The 15,791-nt window shown below is 39.7% G+C and overlaps 1 protein-coding gene across 1 annotated transcript in view; it reads right to left on the reverse strand.

Annotated features, from left to right (window-relative positions):
- The window catches only part of CHN2 (chimerin 2), an 89,838-nt gene that overhangs the window by 54,909 nt on the left and 19,138 nt on the right, over positions 1–15,791 (reverse strand). Inside the window, exons 3-5 of the mRNA XM_017732164.1 lie at positions 15,057–15,088; positions 11,840–11,953; positions 9,888–10,173 (exon numbers count right to left, since the gene is read on the reverse strand). Of these exons, the coding sequence (XP_017587653.1) occupies positions 9,888–10,025 (138 nt within the window). The 5' untranslated portion in view covers positions 10,026–10,173; positions 11,840–11,953; positions 15,057–15,088. The remainder of the gene's footprint in view (positions 1–9,887; positions 10,174–11,839; positions 11,954–15,056; positions 15,089–15,791) is intronic.

Here is a 15,791-nt window from a genome sequence, read left to right on the forward strand (position 1 = left end):
TGACAGACTTCAGAAAAGCTGCCTTGTCCCACCAGCCAAATGGCACCTGGCACAGACTTCCCACATCTCCCTGCCTAAAGGGAGTGGGCAGAATTATTCCGGGAAGGTGAAGCACTATTTCTAGCTTACAGCTTGCCAAAGGGGGATGAGTTACCACATAGGTAACTCATACATACCATGTAGGTACTGTTTTGATGGATAGAACCAGGAGAAAATCAGGGAAAGGTGCTTTCAAAGTAGAGCATCTCCACAAAGCAGTAAAGACAAATTTCTCTTGAAGCTATGGCAATCTCCTCCTTCATCACCTCCAGCCCTGCTTAACAGTGACACACCTGGCTTAAATGCAAACAACCCTCCCCATAGAAGAGCTACTGCAGGTATGTGGCTTGGCTCCTTTCTATGCACTTAAAAACTGCCAGATTCTCCTCTTAAAAATTCTAATTGAGATTCTCTTGATGCTTCTGTCATGGACGCTCATTATGTTCCTTGGGATTAAATTCCTATACTGAATGACATCATAGCACAAACTGTCCTGAGTTTTCCGTAATGCCTTGTTTGCACTTTTTCCAGATCAATAAAAATCTTAAATGAAACTCCTGTCCCTGCAGTACTTCATCAGCCACTTTGCTCCAGCTCATCAAGTTGCTGTCTATCTCTATTCTTTGCTTGAAATTCTTCTACCTATTTTTGGTCTGTGTAACCATGTTCATGAGCCAACCAAATTTGAATTAATGTCAAGAGTGCAGTTTCATGAGAGATTGTACTACTTTACTAAAAATCCAATTATTCTGCATCTGCTGCATTCTTTTCATTCAGTACTTTTGTAAATCCATCAAAAAGGCAATCAAGAGTAACTGGCAGCATTCCTTCTTTATAAGCCATGCTGATGACTGTGTGCAGTCCCACCATTCTCCAGGGCTAAAAATGCATTACAAGGCAGAGTCCACTGTTACCATTTGTACTTGTCACTCCACAGCCTCCTCTTTCCCAAATATGAGCAGTTATAAAAACTATTGGTTCCCAAACTTTGTAGTCAAACCTCAGCTGAGAACAGTCAACAGCACTTGCTTCACTGTGGCTACTACCAGCTGTCCTTCTGCCCAGGCTGCTGCCTCCTCCTGCCCGGCAGAGCCATCAAGCTCTACTAGCTGAGACTGCCCGACTTCCAGGTGCTGACACAGCCTAAAGGTGACCAGGGAGATACCTGCACCTGGATTCCCAGTATCCCAGCAGTAGGATGTGGATGCAGGCTGCTAACCTGTCTCTGTGGTGAGAGACCAGATGAGACAGCCTTGGACACTAGGATCCTGGCTGCAGTTATTTCACCTCCAGTGCAGTGGCGATTTTGAAGGTTGAATGTCCCCTCCTCCCAGCAGAAGGAATCAAATAACCGGCCCTTAGCTACTTTAGTACGTTGTCTTCATCTAGCCAAGATGAATCAGAGCCTAGATAATATATTTTCAGACACAGAAAACCACTGAGAAATAGGACTAGAAGGTACTGTAAGATGTTTTTCTCCAGCCTGCCTCAGGTATCCACGCTATCTGTGCCATTTCTGCCAGATGTTTTCTAATATGTTTCTATGCCTTATGATGAGGGAGATTTTGTCACCCCCCTCAGGTGCTGGTCCAGCCCAGCATTTCACTGCTCTTTTCTTTCCTCCCTTAATAGCTAACCTGCAGTGTTCATCACTGTATTTCGGTCCTATCATTTCTTGTCATATCCAGCATGAACACAGAGGACAGCTTATTTTTTTCCTTATAATTGCCCAAGCCAATGTATGACCTAGACATGAATGTCACTTAAAATACTTCTTTTCTAATCAAAATATAAAGAAAAAATGCTATTCACAATTTAAATACTTTCTTTTTGACACTAATTCCAAGTCCTCCACTACCAGAAATTAATCTCTCTCTTGTATTTAAGAAGCTGAACACTTGTCTTCCAATATCAAAACATGACAGTTTAAAGGTGCTTGTAAAACTTTAGTGCCTATTCCTACACAGTGTCTCAAATTTCATGCAAGATAATCAAGTATAGATTTTTACTTAAAAGATGCCTTTTCATTTTCCAGTGGCTAGACAAATGAAATGTTTATGCTGAAGGCTCCATCCCAATCCCTGTGGAAGTTTGTTTATATGAATTGAATGCCATCAAACAGTGTAAAGAGTATAAAAGCCAAGATAATACACCCTCATATAAGCTGTAAGTTTTAGTACATCAAACCAAGCATGGTTTTTATGCAACAAACATTTAGCTTTAGTAGAATTATTAATAAGCTCTTAAGAGGAAAATACCCAAGAGAAAAGGATTAACTTATGAATTTAGTAGAGCCTAGCTGCAGATACACGGTACTGTATTTGAAGAGCCAGGTGCATTTGCCTTAGGAGTACTATAACCACTTCTGGTGTATTGAATAATTTTTAGTACTAAACTGAAATTTTCATCTGAGAAAATTTCAACCTGGTTGTGATACTCACATTGCTTCCATTTGGCTGCCTTTCAAAAACACTGGATTGGGAAACACTATGGTGGTAACAAACTTGATATTTACCTTTGCTCCATATGCTTAGCAATGCCCTGAACTGCTCCAAGACTCTGAAATCCTTGGAGGTCTTCCCCTTAATTCAGTAGTGTTTGGATCAGATTATACCCACTGTATCATGCCATTTGTGTAAATCAGTATTGTCTCCAACTTACAAGCTCTCTTCAGGCATAATCATATCACTTATTCTGCTTAAGGCAAAAGTCATGAATTCTAAGCTGATGGTAATAACACAACATAAACCAGGAACCTGCAGAGATGTTAACAGTTCAGGGAAGCAACGTAAGCAAATGCTTTCCTTTGGTACCTCTCTTTCTCTTGATTCCCTCAATATCCACTATTGTTATAATGAAAACAAATTATCCCTTTCAAAAATCATTCTTTAATCAGGCTAAATATTAGGTAATAGGAGTGCCACAGTCAACTACAAAGCACTGTCCCTTTTCCTGTGCACAAACATAGACAGCCAGAGGGAAGGAATTGAAAAAGACACTTTCCATGATTTAACTCTGGTAGCTTTCTTATTCTTATTTCTTATATAGTATCTATTTTATAGATGCATTAAACAAACAAAAAGCTGCAAAGAGACACAGCCAGAAAATACAAAAGAATGGCAACACTGAAGGGTAAAAGAAAATGATCAGCTGAATATATTTTTGGTATGATGCTGTTTGTCATTTGAAATACAAATTTACTAAAATATATATGCTGGTAGACTTACTGTATTAATATAAACTCCTCCTTGCTGCGCTATAATACCAAAGAGTATTCTGGATAGAATCACTACTGAATTGCTAACAGTTATTTAAAGAAGAGAGCCAGCTATGTAGTTAAGTACTCATGTCAAGGCATGCTACAATTAAGTAAATACATGTGGTAACCTGTGTGTAGAATACTACTCTTGCAGGACAAGCCTGAGTGACTGATGAAAAGAATTCATTTACTCCCAAAGTCATTTGGATGTATTAGTTTGCTGCTTCTAGCTGCAAAAATGCCACACATACATTTTATCACTGCATGTATTACTTAACCCTGCAGATAAAGCCCACCTTTGTGTACAGGTTTTATGTTGCTTTTTATCAGTGTGGTGTCTGAGCATCTTCTGGGCAGAAGCAATATGGCCAGGGAGAAGCCCCTTGTGAATTCTGTGGCCACGCATACAAGAGTGTGACTGTAACCCCTAATAGACAACAATGGTGGGTTGTTAACATCCATGTAGAACTGAGCATTTTAATTTGTTCTGACCAAGCATGCTGCAAAAAGCAGGGAGTTGAAGGCAATGTAAAACACAACATGTCAGATTATCAGTGCCTTTCCAGCCCAGAGTCTGCAGGAACAGGTATTTCTGCTCACTACCTTCTTAACCCCAGGATCTGCTGCTGGGGCAGCACAGTACCCTGCAGCCCTCCTGTGGAAGGAAACGCTCCACCTCTGGAGAGACATCCCAGCAGAGAATTAAACACTATCTAGCAACCTGTAATAGGATCATTAGAGGTTTAGAGGAGCTGCAGAATGGGAAGAATAATGAATAAATGAAAGACTAAAAAGATTTCTTTATTGTTTGCTAATAGCAGTACCTGCAGAAAATTCAATGAAGAGACAAAAATGGAGTTGTAAGATGAGGCTAAAAAGCCTTCAGAAAGGGACGTGGTGTGAATAACAATGTGAAAGTGTCAAATACCTGCAAAAATTGAACCAAACCCAAGGTTGTTTTAAAATTGACTGCTTCTTGTACAATTTTGATGTAAGAAAAACAGCAGTGCTCCTAAAAATTTAGTTCCATAACCAGATTATATCTCCAACTAAGGGATATTAGAAAATAGTCTTTCCTGGAAGTCCTGCATTTTCTTCTATGGGAAACTGTGTGTGAGCAGCATGAGTAATGAGAACAGTAATATCAACTTCTAGCAAAGTTATTCTTCCTTTTCTGTCACCTTTGCCTTAATAGGAATAGTTTTCTTAACTGTCTATTACTTGTGTGGAATTTTCTGCCAAGGAAATCTACAGCCTCCCAGACTTCACAATATGCTAATCATTCCAGCTCTTTAGCTCTAGCTGCAGTGTTAATTGTGGGCTCTATCATTTGCACTTCAATGCCCAGTTATGAGTTGCAGCAAAACAGATACAGAGAGGTTACTACGTCAAACAGCAACACAGAGTTTTCTGCACTGTCCCACTGTTAAGTGAAGACTTCACAAACAGCTTGCTCTTGGTTTAGCTCAAACTCTGCACTGTTCTGTACAGATCATCACTGCTGAATGCCTCGTGCTGCTTCTGGCATGTACTTGCAGCCAGAGAGCAGAACAAGCACTCCAGCCCCGGCTCCAAGCAAACTCATATTTCACGTACAACCAGTATGTTTGAACTGACTGAGCCAGATCCGACTAGGAGAGAAGGTGATGGGAGCTTTGCCAGGATCCAAGTAAGCAGAGACCTGGCACTGGAAAAAGCCTTCCTTAATCTTTACTGCACTTACCAACAGTTTGTCCTCTTTCAGATAGATTAAGATAATTCTTTTTGCAAACACTTGAAGCTCAAACACTGCCAAGGGTTTTCTCTAACTCCAGCCTGCTCTTCTCATCAGACCAGCACAGCAAAGAAACAAGTTGTGGGGCACAGCCTTTTTCTGACACAGGGCACTGTGTCACAGCATTCAGGTCTCACCCAAGGCATGGGGTGGTTGCACTAGTGCACAGGGCAGGTGACAGGAGTGGGATTGAAAGTGGAACCAGGATGGCTTTCCATCAGCAACTGTGACACCTGATCAGAGCATTCATGAAACCACAGCTTGCATTTACTTCCAACACTTAATTCCTCGAACATATTTTTCCAAATTTTACTTGCTGAGGTAGGATTAGAAAGGAGTACTATTTTCTCCTTGTCTGTGACACAAAGACTGCTGACTCAGTAAGGGCAGCATTTGCAGGAAAACACAATAGCAATAAATGTTTCAGAACTACATATTTTAGTGACAGATTACTGCAATTTTTTTCACTCCTATATGTGAAGATTAATTGCTTACAGCAGGTTACACTTCTCCTACATTCACCATTAACTTGAACTACTGGTAATTAATTACAGGACGTACTGGTACCAGGTACTTATCTGGCCTACATCTTCTAGTATGTGTTCATTTGCCCCAAGTACAGCATTCCATACACAGAACAAACATAAAGCAGGTGATCACAACTTGCCCAAGCTTAAATCACAACCCTAAAAAGACAACATGTGATCATCAAATTTTCTTTGCACGACAAAACTCTATCCAAAATCCTTGTTGAACCTGGATCCTGTTAAAATGACAATTGCCTACAATGCTAAGAAAGAATATGCAGCATGCTATTCTCCCACAACACTTCATTCCTAAAAATCATTGCGGTTCCTTTCAGATTAAAGATCTGTTAAACTATTGAGACTAAAATTTAGAATTTGTGTCTACAAATCAAGCACCTCATCAAAGTCAGACAGAAATAACTTTTGGATTAAACACCAGCATGAAGTATGTTAAAGCATAAATGTTTTCTTAGGCCTGATATAAAAAGTGTTGGATAAAAAAGCATGAACAACAACAGCTCAATCCAGACCAATTATCACATCCCCCTTCTGGAATGGGCATGACTCCACTAATTACAACCTCAAAGAAATTATCATTATGGGAATAGACAAGTACCCCAGGCAGTACCAAGACATCTCATCCAAATGCTGGCTCCTCCTGCCAGCCTGTGCGTTGGTGGCCGACCCACCCCATGGGAGCGGTGGCACTGGAGTGACGGAGACATTGAATAATCCCTGCTGTCAACATGGGAGGCGACAGAACGAACAGACTCCCTGGATGGTGTTAACAAACCCACCGAGGAGATTAATGCCTTCAGCTGCACTTTCACACTCTGGAACTACTTTCAGTATGAAAGAAAATCTCACTTGTAAAGAGCCTAATTTCTTAGAAGAGTACTGGTGCTTAACCTTAGAGCGCTGAATTCTCATCCTCCTCTTGAGAAATAATGGAAGTTTCTGTCCCTCATGTATGGCTTTTCCCTATAATTTCTGAATCATTCAAAACACTCTAGGCAGCACTTTCAAACAAACCAACTCAGTAATCTTATTTTTTAATATTTTATCTGTTCAGCTGGCCAGAAAAAAAACCATGAATGTTTTTTCACACATTCAGCAAAGAATTTACTTTGCAGGAAAATGTCATACTGAATATTCATTAACTTATTTCTAGGGGTCTGAAATTTACTGGAGTTACAGAAGTGGGTGAAGGTTGTGATTTGTGGGCAAACCATGGCCTTTGTCTAATACACTGTACAACATGTCAGCCTCAAGCAAAACATCTGATAGAACTCTCACTGAACTACCACTTCCCCATAATATTCTTCTATTTTAGAGGACTTCTAAAGTTTATATAAAAACAAACATGAAATTCCCTTTATTCTGTTTTATCCCCATTTGTTAGTACTGACAAACACTTGATAATTCACCAGTTTATTCCAAAGCCAAGTCCATACTTTACCTGAGGCTACTGTGAGCAACAAAATGGAAGGTGACCCCTGAGTCTCTGTCCACTACCAAACCTCTCATGACTTCCCCCAGGAGAATATGAATCAAAAGCAGCTATGGTAGGCTTCACCATACAGACTTTTGTGAGCTTTTTTTTTTTTAGTTGCCAATATTTCAGTTGATGTAATCTTTTTTTTTCACATGTATTTGCATGAGATGATGGAAAACTACTGGTACTGGTAGAGAAGTCCTAATCATCAATATGGAGGCTTTAGCTGCTAAATCAGGTCTCCAGCCTGAGCAGATCCCCTTGCCTATTTAGCCCCACTCCTCTTATAGCTGTGATTGCTCCTACTCCTCCTGGCAAGAAAAATATGTTAGAAACAGCTGCTATTCCTCCTTCTGCATAGGAGAAGGCACAGAAGGTTGCCAACAGTGTAGTGGCTTAGCTGAAGCCAGCTATTTTTACATGACAGCACAGCCAGAGAGCCCAGCCTTACAGGCTGCTCCTGCCTGCATGTACAGAAATCTAGATGAGCACAAGTCCTCGTAGGCCTTGTGCCTTCATGATGCCTTTCACATCATGAACCACTTCAGAGGTAAATAATCCTCTGAACACTTAAATTTCATTCCACAGCAATACAAAAGAAGACCTAATACAATCACTAATGAGGTCCAGAGGTGTGTTTTCACCATTGCCAGAGCATTACATTAACTCCAAACATTTTCAAGCACAGGTACCTGGAACTAAGAATGCAGCACTCCTCTCACATTAAGCCAATATAATAAGTTTTTAAGCTGTCATCAGGGAAGAATCTTGGACTCTCCTCTGTGCTGCATTTCCACTAATATGAGCTGCATCAGGTAGCAGACCCAGCAGAAAATTCACTTATCCTTTCTTCTGGCTGAGTCAGTTTTAATCCGGAGCTGTTTGCTAGTGTCACCTATTGTGTAGCTGCACAAAACCGTACATCAGTAAAAAGCTGGTGGTGAAGGAGAGAGGCGGGGGTCCCTTCAGCAATGGTTTGCCTTCTGTTGGTCTACAATTTTTACACCACCTACTCAAAGCTGCCCAGCCTGAATAATGACATCCAACCCCAAGCACAACAGAAAACACAATCTGTTATGGAATATTTGGTACTAGAGCAAACTCCTCTGAGGCCTTTTAGAGCACTTCGAGAATTACAAAAGACTTCCTTCTCAACTGCAAAAACTGTAAGTAAAACTAAACACAATTTTGAAACTGTGTTTTTCCTTGTATAAAACAAATTCTTCTGATTTCCTAGAGAATGTAGCATGGGTTTCAATCATCATGATTGCTTTATTACACTACATGAATGTAATAATATTTACAACCATCCCACTAATGAACCCGTTCCCGAACACCCTCTGGACCATTCTCTTACTTACACAGAAACATCTACACAAAAAAAGTTTGTCACACTGCACTATGTCTACTTCTTATTGTGCCTCAAATAAAGTAAAAATTCCCTTTCTCATGCCTGTTACAGCATTCAAAATCAACCAGTGACCAATCACAGGAATCAACTGAACGAGCACTGGATGTCTCAATGGCATCTATTCCTCTTGGACATTGCAATACCATTCAATTGAACCAAAAACTACCATTACCACTGGATTCATTTCGAAATAAACTTGAAGGGAAGACTTGTGCCATTCTCAGAAGGCCTTCCCTGCATCAGTATGCCTTCCCTAAAAATGTCATTGTAAATTGAATTAATTTGTTATAGAGGATGAATAGGTTTACATGTCAGGTCAGTCACTCAAGGAATTATTATAACTGAGAAATCCAAGCCAGTATATAATCAGCCAATGCAGATATGTGAACCCAACAGATAATTCTGCTAAAAGTGTCCTAGAGATGAGGATACACACAAAAAAAGCTGATCTCTTTTCATACTTGCCATGACTATATGACAGCAAATTCACTCCCTGCTTTCCAAATACAAACTGGCTCTAGTCCCCAACTAGCTGGCCAGCACTAAAATCAACAGTCACACTGCAGAAGTATGCTTAGCAGATGTCAGTAAGTCAATTCAGCACAAGGACCAGACTCAAAAAAAAAGTTTTGTTTGACAGCTCTTACTGCCATACCACCTGGGAAATGAAAATATCCACATGTCACTGCTTACAAGGCTGTTTCTCATATGTAAAATAATTTCTAATTTTACATCTTCAGATGGCTGCTAACTGCACAAAATTCTCAGTTTATCATCATGTAAGTCCTAGTCCATACAATGCTATGGGATACGGTGCATGAGAGAAGGAGATGAAGGAAAGCCCACTTCAAATGAGAAGAGCAAGAAGAAATGGAGGCAAACAGACAACACCCCAATTTCAGATCCATGAAAAGGAAAGAAAACACACAATATCCCAACTTGAGACCCATCCACCAAAGGCTTGGCAGAGAAGAGGAGCTTTGGACCATGTACAGAAAGATAACAAACTTGAGCTGTGGTGAAGGGTCAGTGGGAACCAGATTTATAACCCTACTGTGGAAAATGCTTGAGTGTATACATCGACAAATATAACCTGTGACCAATTTTAGAGGTAGCTCCTAAGTTAAATTGTATATACCCATATATTTACATGGTGAAAACATTTGCATTAGGTACTTATTAGAAAGTTTTCATCATAAGCTCCAGTCAAATATTAGTTGGGAGTTAAGATCATATTAACAGGATGTAAATTTTGCAGTGGGATAGCAATACTTGTCAAAGTATAGAAAAATAGGGACAGGTCTTCTGACATAACACCTTTTCCTCTCAGGTTTGATAGAAAGACTGGTATTAATTACAAAAATTTTAAACTGAATACTTACCTTTTCAACTGGAGTATTTTCTTCACTCGTTACACTTGCTTTTCTTGATTCACTTTTTGTTCTGCTCAGCCTCCGGGACACTTTTTCTCTAAGCAAAGTGGCATACCCAATGTGCTCATATATGGGGTTTGTTGTCATTTTGGAAATATACTCAGAAGCCTTTGTTTCTATATACAATGTTATCAAGCCATCTGTAACCAGATCATGGATTGATTCAAATCTTTTCTCCCCAACGAAGTGCTTCCCATCATAGAACAACCTGTAGTTTAAGGTCTGATTACCAAATCTGCAAACACCAGAAAAAAAACAGAGGGAGAGAAGAAAGAGAGAGAGAATTCAGACTGTGTTGAAGGCTCTTCCATCCTGAAGCATTTTTGAGGTGCAGAAAGCGGGTGCTTAACCACATATGGGCATATTTACAGTCAACAAAGAGATGGACATCTACCAAGTAGTCAAAATCCTAAGGGTCTGAATCACCCTCTGTAAGGAAGCCAGGGAGACCAAGCTCCTAATTCAGGGCCCAATTAAATATCCAAAGTTATATAGGAAAACTCTAGCCCTATTTACAGCAGGTGTAATCTATTGGATTTTTTAAGTGTTTTAATAATCCAAGTGCTGTAGCAGTACATTCAGTTTGTGACACTGAGGTTGGAATCCCATAATTGATTACAGCATTCAAAGATATGATATTGTTAACTGGTCCTTTTATTGCATCAAAACTGCATGTCTTTGTAGATTTTGCTGGGCCTTCAAATCACATGGTGTAAGCCTCTTATTTTTCACCCACATTTTTCATATGAATTCCCAATTTATAATTAAATTCATTTTTTGTTTCTACAAATAATTATCCAGATGGATTTAGAAAACATGTTGTTTCATCAAAACAATAGGCATTTTGCCATAATTCTTATCCTTTATTATTTTTTTTATTCTTCATTTTGAAATCTCCTCCAAAATCCCAAAAAATTGTGCTTGTTCTTTTTCAGCTGACACAAATTGGTTTTAATTTACACCACTTTTTAGTTGGCATGACTCACCAGCTTTTCCAGCTTTACCATCTGCACGTCAATACAAATTCTAAGCATGATTTCAGCACTGTATCACAGCTACTTGGGGTAACTCCTCAAAGGATTTTTCTTCGTATCTTACCAGCAGAAGGGTAAAAATGGAGACTTTTAGTTTGTGTATATCTCACAGGAGTAATAATGCTATAAAAATTGCAAAATATTGCCAAGGAGTTGATTTCATCAAAACCCAGCTGAAATCTTGTCCTCTTGCCACTAATACACAGTGTCTTTAAGACCTGAGGGGGCAGGTTTTGAATGACACAGCTAAGCCAGGAAAGGCACCTATGAGGGGTAGTGAGTTTGGAGCTTGGGTTCCCACTGCATTTTTCATTCAGTTGAGTAGCAGACTCTTCCTTCTTTGAGCAGCAGCATCCATGCTTCACGTGTTTCTATGACAAACTTGTGCTCCTACTGCCTGAAGAAACTGCCAGTTTTCAGCTTCTGGACATCATGATTTCCCAGCTTTATTTGGGGTTATTATCACAGATAGTTGTTGATGTTTGTACACAACACTGAGCTCAGAGGACAACTTGGCTGTGCCCTCTACTGGGACGCTTTCCTGTTCCGTATTCCTCACATCTTTTACAGAGTTTTCAAGGAGATGCTTCATCTTTACAAAACTTAACTCTAGGCAAAAAAAACACCTGAAAATGGGCACAATCTGCTTCTGAAAAAGGACTTCCTAGCCAGGTGCTGAAGGAGAGACCGGGTTGCTGCAGTACCGTGATGGTCCAACTGCTGACAAGAGGGTGTAAAAGCACTCTGGTATCACACAGTGTATTAAGTAACGGTGGAGACAGACTTCACGTAAAAGGGACCAATATAATCCCCTCCATTAAGCACATTTCCATTGTAACTGTAAGCCTCTATTAAAACAGCATTTACCTGAGAGCAAGGGTGTAGCAGCCGGGTTGCCGCTGGCTTTCTCTAAGAATATACGCTCCTTCTACGCCAGCAAGTATTTCATCTGCTTGCTCCCGAGAAATGATCCCGTGAAACCTAAAGGAAGATATTTCAGTGACTTATAGAATAATCCAACCAGAAAAACATCCTTCTCCACTCCAGAAACCATTTGAAAACTTCAGCACTCTAGAGTACCGTGGTCTAAACCATCAGGGTGGCATCCAAGGAGCAGGATGGTCACCTGGCCTGGACAAGTTCAGCATAGACACAACAATTACACTGCAAAAGGCACTTTCAGTCAGTATAAACTCAGCTGCAACCGAGATTATTTTCTGTAAATAACCTGTCTTTTCACAACTTTGCTCTTTTACCAGTCTACACCCCTCCTCCTTAATTCCTTTTTAATGGCCTTACAACAGAATTGAAAACTAGGCAAAAAGGCATTTTAAAAAAAATGCAATTATTGTATTTAAATATGTACTTATTTAAAGATATGCACTTATATACATAAATATTTAAGTATAATTAAAATCATAGGTCTTCTTATTATCAATTTGCTTTATTCTAATATTATATTGCTTCCTCAAATTTGTAACGAAAACAGACAAAAATGGAAGCAATTATTCAAAATTTTATTCTGCATATATTAAAGTCGAAGAAGGTTCAGAGAAGTCTTGAGAAGAACACTGTTTTCTTCATGTCAAGGAGCTCCTCATTCAGTGCTGGAAAAATGCAATACTTCTCTGATTCTTTTGTCATTGCTATTTTTAGAAAGAAAGAGGGCCTAGGATGCACAATTAACCTTATGAAAACCAATATTTAGCAGTGATCTTTCCATAAGTACAAATTCAGTCTTGACAGCAGTTTGAGTCTTAACTCCTACGCACATCTTGCTAGCTGATAAGTCTCTGAGGTCTCTTCAGAGGTTTTGAAAGTTTCTATTTTTGCTGCTGTCTAAAAAAAGGCACTAAAATGTACTGGCCTTCAGCATTTTCTCTTTTCTGACAATACATATGAAGTGGCACATTCCTAACACTGCCTCTGGCTTGGTAGTGAAAGAGAAGAAAACACACTGGATGTAAATGCAATTGTTCCGTTCTCTTTACGTTGCCTTTTCACAGCTAATACATGTTGAAAATATTAGGTTTAGATGACCTTTCCAGAGTGACTTTGTATTAAAAGTAATGTGAATTCATTCATCTTTTTTCTCTGTACAGGTGGGGGATGAGCAGCCTTTAAATGACATAACTTAAACATGATTTTACCAGTAAACTCAGGGAAATTCATAATTTTAGTCGAAAATAATAAGCATAAGCTATTCCCCACAAAATACACCAGGCTTTAGGTTAGATATTAGGACAAATCACTTGTATGGGATACTTGGGGCACCTGCAAAATTTCTTTAACCATGAGTGGTAAGCACTGGGTAGTCTGGGCTTTCTTATGGGTATTTTTAGCACATTTTTATAAGAGCATGAAAAGAGCTTGTATGTGGTACAAGATTCCCTGAACTAATGCCTGCTTCTGACAGCAGTTGACAAGAAATGCTTACAGAAAGAGTGCAGGAAGCAGTGACAGATTTCTTTCACTTCACATCCCTGTCTATCCATCACTGCTTTAGACACAATCGTGTCTGATCTCTGGTGACCTTGCCCTTCATGTATGTGAGAATCTCACTTGTAAACCCTTTTAGATCTCGGTGCTTTTGGCCTCCGCAGCTGCCTCTGGCAATGAACTTGAAAAGGACGCTGTGCATGTCCCTTTCTTGGGCACCACTGAGGAGACCGGCTCTCCTGTGGCAGGAGCTGCATCCCTTCGCTCCACCATTGCTGCCCCTCACAGTACCTTTCTCTTCTCCTATAACCTTTGTGAAAAGGATGCAGGAGGAAAGCGTAGAGAGGGACCAGAATTATGTGCACTACTTAAAATGCAGCCACATCACAGAATTATATAGTAATGTAATTATGGGTTTTTCAGTTTCTTTCCCTAGAAATTCCTGTTTTCTCTTTCTAAGTACTACTGAGTACTGAGTCAATTGCTTTTACAGGACTGCTTCAGTACTTCTGAAATTTCCTTTCTGAATGATAATAACTAAGGTGATCTTGCCTGGACAGGTTCACCAGGGTGATGTCTTGCAGTTCCTGCCAGCCCTGCTGCTCCACAAACCCAAGCACGTTCCTTGGTAAGAGATTGCAGCAATCACTTTTACAAGTCCTGCTGTAGGAAGTGTGAAGTGTTACTCAACTGGCTGCTGTCTTCAGCTCTGTTGTACTCTAGTGGCTGCATCTGAATTCCTCATTGGCAAAGATAATATTTAAAAAATGAAACTTCAGTAATCAGGGCCAAAGCTACCGGCTATTGAGCCTTCTGATGGTAGAAAAGGATCATTAAACACAGATGGTATGTCTGGGATGGAATAAAAAAAAGAACATGGGATCTAAGTAATTTAGCTAGTGATAAGGGCTGGGGTCTCAGCATATTACTCAAGTAAAGGCCAAATGCCAAGTCTGGGTGGCTGCTGCAGTGGCTGTGTCTTTCAACTTCACCTGCCCAGACCTCCATGCTAACGCACAACACAGCCCCTTCCTAGTTATTTATCAGCAAAAAGACTGCTGAGTGCAAAGGAATCACACTCTAGTGGTTTGTTATTTTCCTTCAAACAAAAATACACCTCTTCTTTGGGTATTTTGGACCTCGTAACTTTAGCAGGGAGAGCAGCAGTTACACAAGCAGTAGTATACACACATACCTCCACAACTCAGTAGGGTGGTGAAAGCATCGGAACATTCACAAAAAGGCACTGAGAGAGACAAGCTGCTTTTCCCCTCCCCAGGCCAGTGCAGGACCACTAACAGGTTTAAGCAGCAACCAAAATAAAAGGAATAAATACCCCAGGCAATTTTTTCCCCCCCAAAACTCTCCTGAGAAAAGTAAAATAAACATGCAGGCTCACACAACAGCATAATCCAAGGACTGTGAGCAGCAGTAATGGACTGTGACACAGCTATACTATCAAGCTTTCATTATACTTGGCTCCCATTTGAAGTGAAAAAGTGAAAGGTAAAATAAAATATTTTATTAGACCTCTATGGTGCTTTTTTTTTTTTTTTTTTTTTTTTTTTTTTTTTTTTTTTTTTTTTGTTCTAGAGCAACAACTTTTGGATACATCCAACGGACACTTAAAAGAGAAAACACTTACTCTCTTCCGTAATACTTTGGTCTGTTCTCCACCTAAAATTTGAAGGAAAGAAACATTAAAAACATAATTCCAAATAAACGACATAAAAATAAATTACTCTTGATGAATAATGAGGACTACTGCACCCATCCAAGCTACAAAATTCTGCACATTCAGAACTGTGACTGGAACATGACTACACAGAAGAACAGAAAAATGAAAACAGAAGAGGTGGTTTTATTGATATATTTCTGGGAGGGAAAACACGTATCAGTGGTCAAAAAATAGAACTACACATAATTGTATGAAATCTGACCAAAGAATATTTTACTGCAGTTTTGCCAATCTCGTATTTATAACATAAAGTAGGACCATTTTTGTTATATACCCTTTGTATACGTTTGTATACTCTTTATCTATATTACATATGCATTATGTACATATACTATATATACTTATATATCCTTTATATACATTTTTGCCTTTACATGGCAACAGACTGAAAACAAAATGTCTAATATGCTTTGAACAAACAGGGTTTTATGTATTTACACCTAGTCCTACATTCTGTGAAGTCTCAAGTTTTTGTGGGCCCGACCCAAAGTACACTGGAAGTCGGCGGGAGAACTCCCAATTATTTCAGAGATGCTGGAACCAAATCTTAGGGATGCCATGAGCTCGGAGCACGCGCGGCCGGGTGACTCGTTCGGCAGCCCCGGCTCCCTGTGCCATTCCCGGTCCCCGTGTCCCATGCCG

This window comes from Corvus brachyrhynchos, unplaced genomic scaffold (assembly GCF_000691975.1).
Source record: "Corvus brachyrhynchos isolate BGI_N302 unplaced genomic scaffold, ASM69197v1 scaffold53, whole genome shotgun sequence".
Classification (NCBI taxonomy): domain Eukaryota; kingdom Metazoa; phylum Chordata; class Aves; order Passeriformes; family Corvidae; genus Corvus; species Corvus brachyrhynchos.